We start from the raw sequence: 16,634 nt of genomic DNA, 5'->3' as shown, positions 1-16,634 counted from the left end.
TACAATTTATCCTCCTGCGAGCCCAGAGATTATAGGAGTTGGGCGCCGCGTGCAGATTCTTCATCAGGATCGTTCTTTGACGTATAGTTAGGCTTGGCCGTGCGAGTTCCCTCCGCTTTTAATGACACTCGAAAACAATATGGCTTTACGACCGATAAAATTCGCCTCGGCGAAATGTTCCGCGCGGTTTTTCCATTTCTCTCTTAACCCGCGTATTTCCGTGTACCTTTCGTCTCCGGTTATCGCAAGCCATTAATTCCGAAGAAAAGATTGTAATTTCAAGCGAAAAATAAGCGAAATAAGATAAATAAGTGAAATATCTTTTCGTTTGTGAAATAAACCTTCTTTCAAATAAATTAATTCTTTCCCATTTTTATTCTGTTAGATGTACCTTTTATGTCGATTCTCTCGTTCTATTATACCAGAAATAACGTGAATATCTATCTAGTTGTAGTTTTATAATTAGAGAAATGAAGATATTCTTAGAGAAAATTCTAGAAGAAGGAGTAGATCTAGCCTTTTACTTTGCAAAGAAGCGACACAGTAGGCAACGTTTTACGTCTAAAAGCAGCGTTTAAAATCAACTCTTCTCATGTATCATGATTCGTGCGTACGTATAGTCTATTTGCTGCATTCGCATCCTTTACATTCAGCATCTCTGGTATTACAAACGTGGTTATACACGAATCACGACGTAAGCGCGCCTTCTTGCCAGCTGTGATGACCTGTTTTGAGGTTTCGAATGGTTAACAATGGTTCCGCGAGGGATCGATATTGCGATCTCACCGAGTCATGAAGCATACGCTGGTAAGATGACACGAAAAGATCAGCTTAAAGGATGCTTTTAGCCGGTTCGTTATTCAGTTTGTAATCAGATTTGATCGAACGTGTCCGCCTTGCTTAGCATTGAAAACGTATAACGAAGGTATCGGAAGCATCGACTGACATTCTCACAGGAGTATAAAACGTGAAAAGTCAGATCCAGTTTCTTTTACGTTCGTTTAACGGTTCCTTAACTCTTCGAGGAATATTCGTGAAATAATTGCTGTTGAATTTCATCGTACTTCTTCGTTATAGACAAGGCGGTCGTATAAAGAATAAGAAAACAATGGATACGATCGGATAAGATTTGAAATGTTACATAAATTAGAATTGCAAAACGGCGAGATAAGTGGTAGAATAAATTCGTTCGTTAATTAAATGCTTCGACGCGTTAGTCGGTGGGTGTACGTAATGCGATCAAATATTCGTGCCAGTCATCGTTCGAATACAATGGATTTTCATGGCCGATGAACTTGAACATAAAACGATTACGCGCACTAAATTTTTGTCTTCTCCTACCTTACACGAACATACTTTTCCTATTTTTTCTACGTCGCCACATATTTATGAAGATTTTCTTCGAGACACGGAACGTTTTTCTCCATTTCTTATTTCCAAAAGAATAATTGTAAATATTGGCTTGGCAACTAAGTGATTGCGGATTTTGTCAATTTCACCTAATGACAAAATCCGCAGTCACTTGGTTGCCAAGCCGATAGTTCCATCGATCCGGCTTTCGGAAGTCTCCAACGTTAAGAATCACGTGGAATCGATATTTTTGTAGAACCGTCGCGGACTGTCGCGCGATTTTAAAGAAAGCACAAAGACAATACCGTTCTCGAACAATAAGATCGATACTGGTTCCGCGTGTCCACCTATGCTACGCGAATCCTATGCCAGGCCCTTTCTTTTTCTTCCGTGTCTCTGGCAGCGTATCGCCACTTGTTATCTGCCTGTACACCTCTTGCAGTCTCATCGTTCTCGACGTTGTACAATTGGCATACAATAGTGCGTATAGAATTAGAATCGCCGATATGCCGCTTTGTACTCGTTAGGAATCGACTTACGAGCCCGACGATGCAGCCCGGTTCTATATTGATGTACCTTGTACAGAACGATCGCGATGTCTATCGTAACTTTCGATGTTCGATGCTTATTCTCTATCTGCTTCGACTTCCACTCACCGTCGCTTTTTTCTTAGTTCGTACCAAAATTTTTCCAATTCTCCAGATCACGATTTATCGTCTGCAGCGTAGAATTCCTATGACCATTCGTGTACGTCGCATTGTTCCGTGTTATACCGTTCCACCCTCGCACGAATCACGTTTCAAAGCTCAAGGGTAATGTTTCCAGCCAAAACATTACAGGCGGTAGAGCCTATAGCATTCAAAACGAATTTGAAGAACATAGCGAAGAAGAGATTGCATTTTACTCGGATCTAAAGATAAGCTTGATCTTCCAAATTTATTTCGTTAGCGTTTGAAAATTGTACACGGTATAAATCGCGTAATATCCCTACGAATGGCTTGGCAAGATAGAACTCGTCGAAATAATCGACGATAAGGTTAAAAACATACGACGATACAGAAATCCAGAAGCAGTGGATCGAAAATCAATTACGAATTAATATTACCCAATATGGTTCACCGTCCTGTCTTTACGTCTATCAATAGGCCATTGGAAACAAGTTTTCCAGCGATTACTCGCCGAAATACATCCATCGAGGGCTGATTTACCCGGCATTGGTCAATTACGGAGAAGAATCCGGCGAGTTGGCCGCGATCTTGCCTCCGATAACGCGTGACAGAGTTGTTCGTTTCTCCGCCGGGGTATATTATGCCGGACCGTGGCTAATAATTAATAAAGACCTTCATATGGGCCAGCGTGGCATTAAGTCGTTAGAACCGGTGAAATCGATTGGAAAATACTTACAACGGCAATTTTGTTAAGCTGGTGCCGATAACGTTTGATGGCGAGGCAAAACCTGAATGTAACCGATCATATTGCAGCTGGTATCGATCGCCAACCACTATGATCCGTTCTCCACTGTGGTTTGCGATCATCGATATCGCGGTTAAAATAAATAGACTGGAATCCTGAGCCGCGGCTCGATCCTCTACGGACAACCACGAGAACACGAAACGTGTAGGACAGTGTCGGTCCAAGGATCGTTGTTTGTTTCGTGACGTCGCGTCAAATATCGGCTCGTGTCGCTTCAACGTATCGTTGGATAGCGTCGTTTTTTATCGTCTCGGCAAATGCCTGACACACTCGTCGAACGTTACAATTAAATATCGATCTATTCGCCAACGTGCAGACGAGAAGTTGGAAATCGGAATGGTCGAGTCTTCTTTCGAACTGGAATTACCGTTGCCGAGATCTCGCGTGATCTCGAGCGATGCTGATCTATCGATGGTAACGATTCTGCGAATAACGTAATCTTCAATAACAATAATAATACTCTTGTGACTATAATATAATAAACGACGACGGTTATGGTCCGCATCGCATTCATGGTCAGCACGCACGATGGTGATCCAGACACTAATTAAGAAACCGGTAATGCCGGGTTACCACGGCTATTTAATAACTCAATATATGTAATTATCGATGGATTATTTAATTTCAGTCGCAATTGCCTGCAGATGGTACCACGTCGCCACGAGCCTCTGCATTGTTCTTGCCTCGCGATGCGTTCATGCGTGCACGCGTTTTCGCGACGTTACCTAGGCGTGGCTGCTTCCTTTTAATTGCGTTTCATGACGCGTTACTCGATCCACAAGATTAATATCGCCATCCATATAGTCGAAGATTTATAGCCGTTATAAATAGATATACAAAATCAGTCGTTGTAAGACAGTTATCAGATGTTGTAAAATCATGCTATTGGCGTTTCTGTTAGACAGACAGCACCGCGCAACACTGGTCGTAGCGTCATTCGGTAACAGAAACGAAACCTGCATCCAGACAAGCCGCAGTCTCGTATGGCTGGCGTATAAACGTGGACTCGATAAAGGGATGCTAGGTAACCGCGGATAATTCAGGTAGCGAGGGAGAGAGAGTCCATTGAAGCGTCTCGCTTGTATTCAAATTCGACGTTCACGAGCGTGACCGTGTCACGTAATCGATAGGTGAGCACCGACACGCCGGATGGGGTGCGTCGTCCTTTTAAAGGCAGGACGTAATCTCGCCTGGCCACGTCAGTCATTGCCTGTGCGTTATCTCGGCCGCATCTCGTTGACTCTATTTCCCATCGCCGTTTAACCCTGCGGCATCGCGATAGACGCGTGTTTTAAACGCGTGCTTCGATGCACACCTGCCTATAAATCCGCTACCCGGTTACTACAAGCACCGTGTGTTCCCTCGATTCACCTGTTGATTCCACGAACGACCATGTTTTGCGCGTTACGTGTGTATGAAGTTACACGGTGAAGCGACTGAAGTGCAACCATCGAGTTTTCATGGGATGTGGGACGATTGAGGCGTACACGTGGTCGAATATCCGTGGAATCGTGGAAGGAAAGTTTCTTTCAGGTGAAAGTCATCGCGAAGACGATCTTCTCCCGTTACACGTATAATTTGAATCGTAAATCATCTAATTACCGATCGTATTAATTTTACTTCTGAGATTCGTATCTCCAAGGTTGTAATAACGGACGTAATTAGTGCGTGTTTATAAATTTCAGCAAGTAATACAGCAAGTAATTTATTCTTTCGAGAAATCGTTCAACAATTCGTTCGACACACGTATTCGCGATGGAAGTATAATAATACTTTATCCATCTTCTTTTTGGCTATTTAATCGCATCTCTTTAATACGGAGTTCAATGCGAAACGCAAGGCCATCGTGACACGATTGAACGCTCCTACTACGGTAACCCAGTTTTATGGAACTTGCAGAAGAAATTATATCTCGTTACATATTCCTCGTTCCTTCTCAATCCCATTCCTGTCGTTCCCGTTTAATTACGATGTCTTTCTTTCTGTTTTTCGTATTTCCATTTAATGAGTATTACGTGGCAAAATTTCTCCTTCGTGTCGAACTTGATCCACTTTTTATCGAAACTAATTAAGATTTCTTTTTGCTCGCTTGAAATTTCATCTCTTTTTAAGTAACCGCTATACCGTTATAAGCTTCGTCTCTCCTATTTCTTAACTTCCTTCAGCCAACGAATAGACAGACGAACCCTGTTACTTTCAATTGACAAATTATAGTTAAAACGAACAAACGTGATAAACTTCAACGCCATCCATAGATCGAATATATCAATATGTTTAGAGGCTGAAGTTCGTTCAACTAATAACGAAGCATCTTATGCAATCACAAGGAACGCGGGAGCTGAAAGTATAAAAAATGCGAAAGCATCTACAAAGACTTCCGCGTTTCCATGAATATTCATTAATCAACGGCGATCATCAATTCTCCGCACGAAAAATTTACATACTTAGATCTTCCATCGACCTTGCAGAGAAATTACAAAACTGTGAAAAAGAAACGTATAAACCGCAACGTTTAACTAGTCGACTCGCTGTTATCGTTACTCGACAAATCATTACGCAACAGGACCAAGCTGTTGTCTTAAAACTTACGATCGTACGATGTACAACCATAGAATTTGTAGAATTTCGAAGGAATCCACGAGACGATAAGGACGAACAAATCGTTTCAATTTTCCCCGTTGAATGTCCCCTGGTTTACAAGCTCGCTCGAACGTCGAACGAATCGACATGATCGGCGACGGGTTGGCGTCGATACGCGGAAAGAACGAGACGCCTGTGCATAGTGTGCACGCGGCTGCTATGCAAATATGTTACAAATAGTACCGGGAACAGCGTATTTGAAATGCCAGCCGGTATCTGGGCTCGTGGATCGGTTTTGACTGAATACCTCATTAGAGCGGGACACCGGTTCTCGGTAAAACGTCGTTAGGCGTATCCTACGTTCGGTTCGTTGGCGGACTTCGCTTTCCCTCCGTTGAAATTCCGTCACGGCCGTTTTTGCCATGCTGCCGTTTAAGGTAAATAAATTAAGCACGGTTGTCCGATCGTGTAAAAACGCGTCGAGTTCGTTTCTTCGTATTACCCTTGCCGCTATAACGGCTGCATAATGGATTGGTCACGAATTTTTAACGCCAGAAGTAAACCATTTGTTGGACGCGATGGAAGCTTAAAGTTGTTGATTTTAGTAATTATTAGGTTACGTGAAATAATTGATGGAGTAATCGTGAAATAATTGATGGAAACTATCGAATATCGATTCGACAATGGAATATCCTTTTGCTTTAGCGAAGAAAAACAGACGCGGATAAGGGTAATTTTCGTTGGAAACTCGTGTTATCTATCGTGGTGGAAGATATTTCGTTTTCATCTACACCTTTAGAACCTCGGTAGAACCGAACGTGATATTCGAGCAATCTCATCGAAGACTTTACGGCGCACCGGTAAAGCTATTCGAACCATAATGGTTTTCTGTTTCGTTCGAATAGGGAAACGATCGTAAAACCGTCCCGTTTGCATGGCATTCGTGTATATCTTCATTTTCATTCGTTTCCATTGGAAGTTCAATCGCGATTTCAGTCGTATCGCGGAGGTTTTCACGGTAATACTTAAAGGCGCCTAACGATACCGAACATGGTTGTAAATAAATATTGCGATTATAACGAACGCGACCCAGGGTATTGCTCCTTTTGGTTACAATAGCGAGCTGATAGCCCTTTTCTTGGCGATGGAGCGAGAAGAACCGGTTTGCGTACGCGTCGACAACCTTGGGAGTAGAACAATCGAAATTACTTGCAGCCTGCCATTAACGTCTCGCGAACAGATCAATTTTTTCTTAATCCAGTATTTTTGCCACTCTAAAAGACTCGTTATTTCCTTATGTTCGTAGGTAATAACAATTTACGTTAGGTTTAACCTACGGCGCTGTGCACAAGGTTCTGGTCAGATAGGTCGTTCGCTTCGTAGTCAAAAAAGAATTTTCGCTCGTACTGGCTACAAGGACGTGGAAGATGAACGAAAATACAATATTTAACTACGTAATATTAATAAGATTCTCTTAAATATCGTTTCTTGCCAGTTCTTCTACGTAAACTGACAAGATCCATCTGTCTATCGACACGAACGAAATCGAACAGCGTCTAAAATTAAGAAACCTAACTCCTATCGACTCCTATCAATTGCCTACGATCTAGCGATACTAATCGAACGTCGAGACTTACAAGGCTCGGCAACCGTTCGCAATTTCTACCACCCTGGCCGTCTTTTACGCGATTGAAACTAAACACGCAGCCGTAGCACGCGTTCCACCAAAAAGCGCGATTCTCCAAACAACGCTGACCGCGAGAATACACGGCGTCCCGAAGAATTCAATTTCACGAACAATTCGAAACATTCAGAAAATCACGGGTGGAACACGCTCGAAACAACTTGGCTTGTTTCTTGCCAGCGGCTCGGTTGATCCCGTGGTCGTGGATCGGCGTCAAGTTGATTTCTCAGTCGTAGCCTGGCCAGTCGAGGATGAGCATTTAATTGAACGCTTTGTTCTCGATGGTTTTTGCCGCTGTAGCCTCCGTCTGATTGGTCCACCCTGATCACGGAAGGAATGTTCTCCTCGTTCGAGTTTCTGTCTTGGTAGACGGATAACGCAGGGTAGACATTCTTATCTCGCGGGATCTCTAATTAAAAGATTTCTCATTGCCGCCTTCGCCTTCGGGTAGACAACGAGAAACGGGGCGTTCGATCGTCGGGATGCCGACGACGGATGCCGATGCCAGCCGTTAATCGACGCCGATTCCGGTTAATCGGTAATTAGCGATGCGGATGCGGTATCCAATCGCCGCTCGAATGATTGAAAACGATGGATCGTTGCTTGTTCGGTTGGAATAGACGAGGGTGCCTCGCATCCGCGATTCGACATTGTTAATTGAAATCTGATAGAGATTGACTGGTAGCTTCGTCTGCATCGGTAATTTTGTCGTTTGCGATTTCACCGCCTGGTTTAACTCTTCGCATTCGATATTTTATACTATGTAATCTGCGTCGAAGTTTCTGAACGCAGATATTAAGTTCTATAGCTCGGCAGTATATAGGAGAAGAATCTGAAATAATAAGAAAAAGTCCAGTTTGAGATATTACGTAACTTTTAATAAAGAACGCTAGTCAAAGAAGAGGTGGCAAACGATGGTTAAACGTACGTCGTTAAAGACTTGCATTGAGAGAAATCGCCACTGGATTTCACTGTTTCAAAGGAACCTCTTGAAGTAAAGTCAAGATAAATTGAAGGTTCAGCTTGTAAATTTCATACTTAGCTCTTTTATTGCGATATCAGGATCCTAAAGGGCAACTCGTTTGCAACCGAAACGATCGCGCATTTCGCGCGCATTCTTCGCTTTATTCGACCACTTGGCAAATTAATTACGACCTGGTCGGGCAACAGGGCGGTATTATCTAAATCATAATTTGCCACCACCATTGATATCACGTCGATTAATAACATTACCGCGTTTAATCATTTCGCGAGTTATATCCGAAAGAAACAAGCTTCGTTCCCGTTTTGCATATTCCACGGTGTTCGGAGTATTTTAATTAGCGTAATGTATGGCTGACGATTTCTTTCGGCTACGCGGTGTTTTACCTGTGGAAACAGGGTCAGAGATGCCGCGAACGAGGGCCGAGGTCCTGTTGGATATGTACGGACACGCAGAAGGAGGGATTTCTCGTGCGTACGTGATGTAAGTCCACTGTAATTAAGAATTCCATTTTACTTGGTAAACGAGAAGAGAAATCGGCTACGTGTACGGTCGCCAGAAAACGTTCGAGTGTAGGAAACTAGTGACTTTGATACGTGGAAGATAGTCTCGTCTATCAAAAATATATTTTAATATCTATAACTTTGTCAATTTCCAGAGTTTACACGTATATTTCTATAAGATTCTGCGCGTATACTTTTGAAACTATATTTTTGAAGAAATTGCAAAGGATCAGTTTTATTAAGATCCGTAACGGAATATTTTCTCAAACGATCTGTGATCTTTGTCGCAACTCTATTCTACGATCTATCAGTTAGAATCTCGTGCACATGGCATGCAAATAAATGACGGAGAAATGTTCCACGATGAAATTAGACCATTTGGAACTTTCCTCGATGTAACAGGTGCTGCGAGGTCCCTACAGAGACGATAATTTTCTGTGCGTTCCACGACCGTTCCCCGTGTAATTATTAACCAAAGACAAGCGAGCCAAGAAAGTATGCTTTATGACCCTGTCTTTCGAGCAACTGCCGCTGATTACGGGTACATCGGTTGATCGTTTGCGGTCGTGATTCAAGGCTTCTTGCGTCGATTTCTAGCAAACCGTCGCTTTTCCGTTATTCCTCGCGTCGATCCACCGTTGATTGAATGTTTATCCGGTTTACGGCCATTGCGATTAAATTTTGTTACCTTACCTGGCGATTTTTTTCTTAACTCGGTCGATGTCTTTGCTCAAAGTTGTTCTTTAATTGCGAAATGTTCGAAATTATCAAAGTCGAATAGTAACATAGTTTCCGTAGAAAAGTTACTTTCTATCGATCATCGTAAAATATTTTTATTCGTTTAGAAGCGAATTGTTGGCATAATTTACTTAAAAAAAAAAAAAAAAGAACGAAAGACGCTATTTGACTAATCTTACGATAATGGACCGTGTCAATTGTAATTTTTAGTTACGATTACAATTCATTTATTAACGCAGGTTTGCCATAAACATCCATTTTTACTTTTTACTTCAAACTCTGGAAACATTTTCCTTCCTCGATGAGTTTCTTATTTTCATTTAAGCTATGGAATGCGCACGTTAATAAAAACGTTGGTAGTTAGACAAAAGAGAATGTTCTGCGAAGGAAGATAAGCTGTAATTAGATTCTTCGAAAAGCTAATTGGAAGAAAGGATGATTTATGAGGTTGTTTTCGACGAAGTTCCTTATTGATAGCATTCTTGATTTAGATCGTTGCTCGATATTCACGTCGTTTTTCCGATGAAACGATAGCGTAATCGAATAAAGTCAGGCATAGAAGACGTCTATTTATATCGATCGTATCATCGTTTGAATTTCCTTCGTCTTAATTCCGTCTCGAATTTAGCGCCACATCGCTGTTTAGTTTACCTCGTTTCTCCTCGCTTCTTCTTCGTGTTTGTATCTCTTCGAATATCTTCTTTTTAAAATACTTTGTTCGTAAGATGTGTGAAAGGCGTGAAAAATGTTAACATCATATTGAATACCAAAACCAATTATTTAAAAATAGTATGGTTAATTTAAAGTTAAATTACAGTCTAGACAAAATTATTGCATCAGGTGTTTATATGAACAATTGGAAACAGCGTAGTGGAAATAGCACATTTGCGTTCTGGAAACACAAACACACACGTTTGGAAACACAGACACGAACACATCTTCTGCTTTGGAAAGATTACTGGACATTTCGTTTTGATTTTCGCGCCCTGTTACCTCAGATCGCAGCGCCACGCGCGGTATAACATTGCACAAGTTTACAACGCGCGTTTCGACACATGTGAGGTACAATAACGTTAAGATTAACAAATATTATATTCTCAATTCGCTTTCTAACAAGAATAGTGCTAGGATATTCGTCACGATTGTTAGTGCTGTCGGAAGTTTGGTAAGTTACTGTTTAAATGACGAGTTATTGCTTTTCCACCGTATTTTGGTACAGTTGATAACGAGCTCGAAAGGTTGTGTTATATATTACGTTCTTTTTTGTTCTCAAGTTATTAAGCTATGTTGCCGGATACGGTGGTTGGTTCGATGAAAGACGCTTCTCCTTTACTGATCACGATGACGAAGGATGGATACGCGATAATTAAATCGCCGCTGGATCGGGAGAATAAGGTGGACTCGTTGATTGCACAGGTCGCTTGATTTATATTCGATCGAAAGAAAAATTAAACGGGCGGTTTCGCGATAAGTGGAGTATGGAGGATACAAGTTACTTTATGGTAAGTGTTCAAATTCTTTCGCGAATCGCTATAAATATTTGAGTAAAGAGAACAGATTGAATGGTCATTTGAATTGTTCACTTGTTGGATATTAATATAATTCAATTTAATTTAACCGTCATTTTTCCAGCATAGTAATTTGTCCCGTGGTGTTACATTGACATAACTCTTCGTACATTGATAAATGACCCAATCAACAGGTTAATATTTAAGCTTAACTTCACGATGCCGATATAATTAAGGGAAATATTATATACTATATATTATCTTGAATTTTTTACGTACGTAGTTTTAATCGAAAGTAGCCGGAAGCAAAAAGAGCAAGATTCGTTTCGTAAGTAGAGTCTGATGTGGGAGAATTATCATCGATTTCTCAAATATCGTTTAACGAGGTGTGATTGATCGATCGTCGATATCGGGTTACGATACGTTTCGTATAAATTGCGTACAGGAAATTTAATTATTCCGATGAATGCGTGATCGTCTAAACGAATCGAGTATCCGCCTATTAATTTACTATAATTTTAGAACACAGTTGTATACACGTTCGGAGAGCAGATACTATTCTTTGCCTAGTATTGTAGATCTCCACTTAGCGTGGTCGGGTCGTCGAGAGAAACCGCGGTATCATTAATCAACGTCGCCCCTTGAAAGTTTCGTATTATATCGATGCACTTGCTCGCAACTGTATATACGTGTGTCTACGAGACGTTTCACTTCGATTCACGATGAACGGTACTGAGAATTTAATAGATTATGGCATGGATTGTCATTGCGAAATAATCTATCACGACGCAAGAAGGTTCATTGTGAATATACAGCGAGTCAAGCGAATTAAGTAAGAGTATCTTCGACGGGTTAATATACGAAAATTCTAAAGAATATTATAGCAGAGGAAAGGGTGGAATCTAAGGTTATTACCACCAAGTATCTTAAGACTAATTAAACTTCCGAAGCAAGCCTTCATCTACATCGTTAATTTTACAAAGATCGTTTACGACGTTAATGAACCGAAGCACATACATGCAAATATAACCGTATTCCCTATCCGAATTACACGACTGGTATACCGAATAAACGTGTTTGCATCGCTTTCAACGCCATTCGCCACTTTCTGATAGGCTAATGATTTTCGCTTATCGTAGGAAAACCGAATATTATATAATTTTGCGTTTTACGAGATGGCTCGCTCGATAATAAGAAAATGAGAGTAGGGGAAAAAGCGCGTAATCTGTTGTATCAATCAGTTTGTTTAATATCCTATTTTCTTTTTCTATCATTTCTTTCTCCTAGGTTCTTCGAAGGACGTGTGGTCGAGGGGCGGAGGTCTTAATAAATACCGTTCAACTCGACATCTCTTTATTAAAGAAAAACGAGAAAATTGTAACGCACTTGCGTCGAGGATACTAGCATTTAATGTTCCAGGTGGTCGTTTAATATTATATGTTAATCATCCTTTTCATTTTAATGGAATAGCGTGGCAGCGAACTATAACTTGCGCAACGAAGGTAAAGCAAACGCTTATTTCGTCAGATCATCTCATCGTACGAAGGCCGGAAGCTTAAATATTTTACAAGATAAAGCTAAATTAACGTAACAATTAAATTAATATTATTTCTTATAAAACATCGTGACTAAATCAACAAAAGTGGACTATTATGTTTTCCACAGCGATTTTTATAAATGCGTCTGATTCGAGTTTGGAAAATTAGTTGGGAAAAATTAAAGGATACGTCTACGAGCCATTTAATATCGTTATAACGAGTGACTCAGAAACACAGGGATCATTCAGCAAGTATTTTTCCTCTCGACTCACGAATCCATCGCGTCCATTGTCTCCGAAAACAATGGTGGCCTGTATCATTGTTCCCTTTATAGAGGATGCGCGTCGTTTTCTTCGTTGTCACGCCCTTTCCTTCCTTCTAATGAAGATCTGACCGCTTGGATTATGAATGCGATTCTATGTGTAATATTAATTTGATCAGAGGCGTGCATATCTTCCAACCGTGTCGAAAATAATGTGCTTGGAATGCATTAATGCAGGGCTTTTGTTATTTATTATACAATGTGTTTGTTTTATCCGAACTATATGTATGATGGAATATCTCATAATTGTTATTAATAATGGAACGTGTTGAGCTAGGGCTTTTGTTATTTAACATACAATGTGTTTATTTTATCCGAATTATACTTATGATGGAATATTTCACAAGAGGCTGAAAGTATCGATAAAATATTTATTTATACATCTTCTATTACAATTCACAATCAGTAGGTTGTTGAGAGTTTCGGTGTAGTATGTTTCATCGCGAATTATTACCTTCTCAAGATGTAAATTGCTATCATAGCTGGGTTTATAAGATTTATTTTGAGTCTCTGGATGATTCCAGACATTCGACTTCCTGTTGCTTAATTGCCGCAATGAATATGCTATGGATTTTTGCATCCGTAAATACGGAGAGCCTCGAATTCGCAGAAATTCACCTGTTGGTTTTGTTCCCTTTCTATATAGCATGTGCGTAATGTCCTTAACCGGTTGACATCCGGCGGAAACCTGAATTCCCAGCTTTATCTGTTACAAGTTTCGAATCGTGCATAGTGATAAAACCTCGTAAGGAAAAGGTTACTAAGAAATCATCCATGAATGTTACGAATGTAATGTAGCGATAATTGACTTCGGATGCCAATTCATTAACTAACAGACTACTTCATTATGTTAACGATGTTTCCAATAGCTCACGATAGTATTTGAAGAACACTCGTCATAGAAAGCTGTTACGCGTACGCCGCGTTTCGAGTAAATATCTTGTAACTTTTGTGTACATTTTCAGATTTATTTCAAAATTCACGAATGCAACGACAACAGCGGCCAGCTCATTCCAATGCTAATAAAATTTCAAAATCTTTCGTATAACACGCGTAGTATATTTATCTATGAAAGATTTCCACGAGCGTTGGAATGCCTTGGCGAGCTATTTTATAATTTCTGTCAATTTCTTTGCTCGAGAAAAATGTAAAAATCGTCGTTGAAAGGTAGTAAAAGTTGCTCTTTAAATATCTATCTCTCGTTTCCTTTTTTGTCGTATCGTCGCTGTCGTTGACTCTAGAGGAAAAGGGAATCGTTTCGAAGGAATCCGATTCGATGAAACATAGAAAAACCGAGATCGTTCGCCGATTCGATGATCTTGTTCCGAAAGAAACTCGCGATACCGGCGTATTTGACGTAATAATCTGCACTGGTTGCACGAAAAGCAGCCGTTTTAGATCGAATTCCTCTAATGACAGTCCATTTCCTTTTCTTTTGCAGATGCGTGGCTGGAATGGCAGAAAAGTTACGCGAGGCGGCCGCACGTGGCGACGTAGCGCGAGTTGCGCGACTCCTCGACGAAGATATTAAACCACTGCCGGACGAAGTGAGTCTCCTTCTCCGTTTTTTCCTTTATCATCGACCAGATCTTATTTTTTTTATCGTGTTGTCGCGACGAAGCTGTTGCGGTAAATGACTTAGAAGCCACATTGATCGAACTCCATAATATGAAAGATACAGAGAATCGACCATGTTACGAACGCTGTTGCTTAAATTTATCTGAGAATTTACTATCATCTTCTTGCGATAAATGAACTTGTGGAAGTAAGCAACTTCTTTCTCGCGTGTTTCTCATTATAAAATTCAACACGAACAATCACGATTATGTAAAGGTTGGATAACGATAGATCAAACTAACGAAATTATTTGGAATCGATAGATTTGGCATCTGAGCAGCTCGTCTCGTGCGAAAGGATCCTCAAAAGGAGAAGTTGATCGTTTGCAAAAGAGATTTCTAGAGATGCGAGTTTGGATGACCGTTCGGCCCACTTCTAATTATAGCACGCCAAGTCATAGATTGATCGAGCCTGAGTTTCATTAGAGGTATACGGGCCTGAGAATGTAGTATATTAATTACATTACATATTTACATCTGGGGTTGTGACAGTCGCCGTCGGTGGGAATGTAGATAAGCGTGTTCGGTGTGCATTTGTCAAAAGATTGTCTGGAAGCCTGCGGGGAAACGTTGCCCGATTATCCACGCATTCATTACAATTACTTCTTCCTTAATTGCGCCGATGAAATTAATCGTCGTGCGGTTTTTTTCCACTTTAGCCAGCGGCTAACTTCGAGCTAAAGTGCTTTATTATGCGAGAAGCCGACACGTTCATCGCGATTCATCGTCGTCGGCCAATGCACCGAATAATTGAAATTATATCGATCGATGTTTCAGATCGAACTCGCAGCAAAATGGCTTTCCTTCCTGATAAAATCACATTCGTTGGATTCTTCGAATCTTTTTTCCCGATAATCCATTTTATTCTTTATCGTACGCGGAGAGAACGAGGGAATTTAAAAATAAGGATATTTATCTTGAAAAATTCCTTATTTTTTTATCCAAAGAATACTCTGTTTATTTTTTTCTCCTCGATAATATACATATGCTCTCTATGTGTGTTTCGTATTAGTAATTCTTCTTTCTCAACGATATATTCCATTTTTCAAATTCTTATTTTCTATATCAATTCTATACCGTTTTGCTCGTTTCTCTCCTCATCTGTTAGGATAATTCCGTTTTCTAAATATTCCATTCATTTCTCTAATCTCTATATCATATTGGTTTTATCTACATGTAATATTTTCTACTAAACTTGTAAAGAACGCTCTAACTTCAAACTTTATGGCTTTACTTACCATCTCACACGTGGCAAGCGTTTCTCCAGTGATTCTTAGTCGAGACGAACGAATCGTACGGTTTCATAGGATCGCGATATTGGTTGAAACAGAATTTATGGTGGCTACACGTCCACCGCCGTTGATTCATATACGCAACTATTTACTATTTGATATATTACACTTTCTGCATCTAAGGTTGCATGGATAAGATATACTTCTTCATTAACACACGGAGTTAGTGCGCTCTTATTACCCGAGGCAACGAGCCACAACCTTACAGGAAATCTGAACATACATAGGTTACTCGCCGTGTCAAAATGATGTATACTCTCATTTGTTAAATTTGCGTAACCTATGTCTTTAACATCGGACAGGAAGAGGCGTATAGTAGTACTAATGTGTCTAGTATTTAAGTCTAGCATTAAACAGTATTTAGTATCTAACAGAGATTAAAATTCCAATTTCGATCTAATTCTTCTACGCCGCCTTACGTTGCATCGTCTCTGTTCAAAGAAAAATTGACTTCGCTCTGGTTTTCCAATCTTTCTCTCGTCCGACGAGTGGAAAGGCTTCGAACGTTCTAAGAAAATCTGCCATAAAATGGTAAGGAGAAATTACGCGTGTCAGTAACGTTTCCTACATATTTTTCGCAAATTTAAGAAATCTTTCAAGGATAGAAAAGTATTATTCGATCAAATGTGGATGGAAAAATGCAAAGATTGACGAGAAATTTATGTAAATAATGAGATCAGGGGGAACTCGGCTATGTTAGTTGCAAAGATGCATCGGGTAGCGTTGCTTGAGCCCCTGTTCGGCTAATTAAGCCTGCGTCCTGTCTGATCGCAGCGGCTAATTCGACACGAGAAATGCGTGTGTTACAAACTGAAATGCGGGTACCTATTAATTACGTTGCTAATTGATCCTCTCGTGAATCACGAGCGTCGAGCAATGCTTAGGGAAACTTAATTCGCCGATAAAGTTCGCACTTTCCTTTTCCGCTCTTCTCTCGAAATAGTCTTTTAATTTTGTCTATAAATTTGAAAGCTTCGCTGATCCTCGATTTCTCAGGTCCCTTAGTTCGTTGATTTCTTCGTTTCTTCGTTCATCGACTCGTCGTTGG

General features: G+C 40.4%; 1 protein-coding gene across 3 annotated transcripts in view; it reads left to right on the top strand.

The window, feature by feature from the left end:
* Positions 1-16,634, top strand: part of LOC117207445 (ankyrin repeat domain-containing protein 6) — a 133,329-nt gene that overhangs the window by 24,313 nt on the left and 92,382 nt on the right. For 2 of the 3 annotated variants that reach the window (XM_033447699.1, XM_033447696.1), the window contains exons 1-3: positions 10,346-10,475; positions 10,585-10,812; positions 14,120-14,225. In XM_033447699.1, coding sequence (XP_033303590.1) covers positions 14,133-14,225 — 93 coding nt within the window. In that variant the 5' untranslated portion in view covers positions 10,346-10,475; positions 10,585-10,812; positions 14,120-14,132. Of the gene's footprint in view, positions 1-10,345; positions 10,476-10,584; positions 10,813-14,119; positions 14,226-16,634 lie in introns of those variants that run through there. The other variant, XM_033447697.1, reaches the window with a different exon arrangement.

This window comes from Bombus bifarius, unplaced genomic scaffold (assembly GCF_011952205.1).
Source record: "Bombus bifarius isolate JDL3187 unplaced genomic scaffold, Bbif_JDL3187 scf7180000008030, whole genome shotgun sequence".
Taxonomy (NCBI): Eukaryota; Metazoa; Arthropoda; class Insecta; order Hymenoptera; family Apidae; genus Bombus; species Bombus bifarius.
This window is presented reverse-complemented; position numbering and strand designations above follow the sequence as displayed.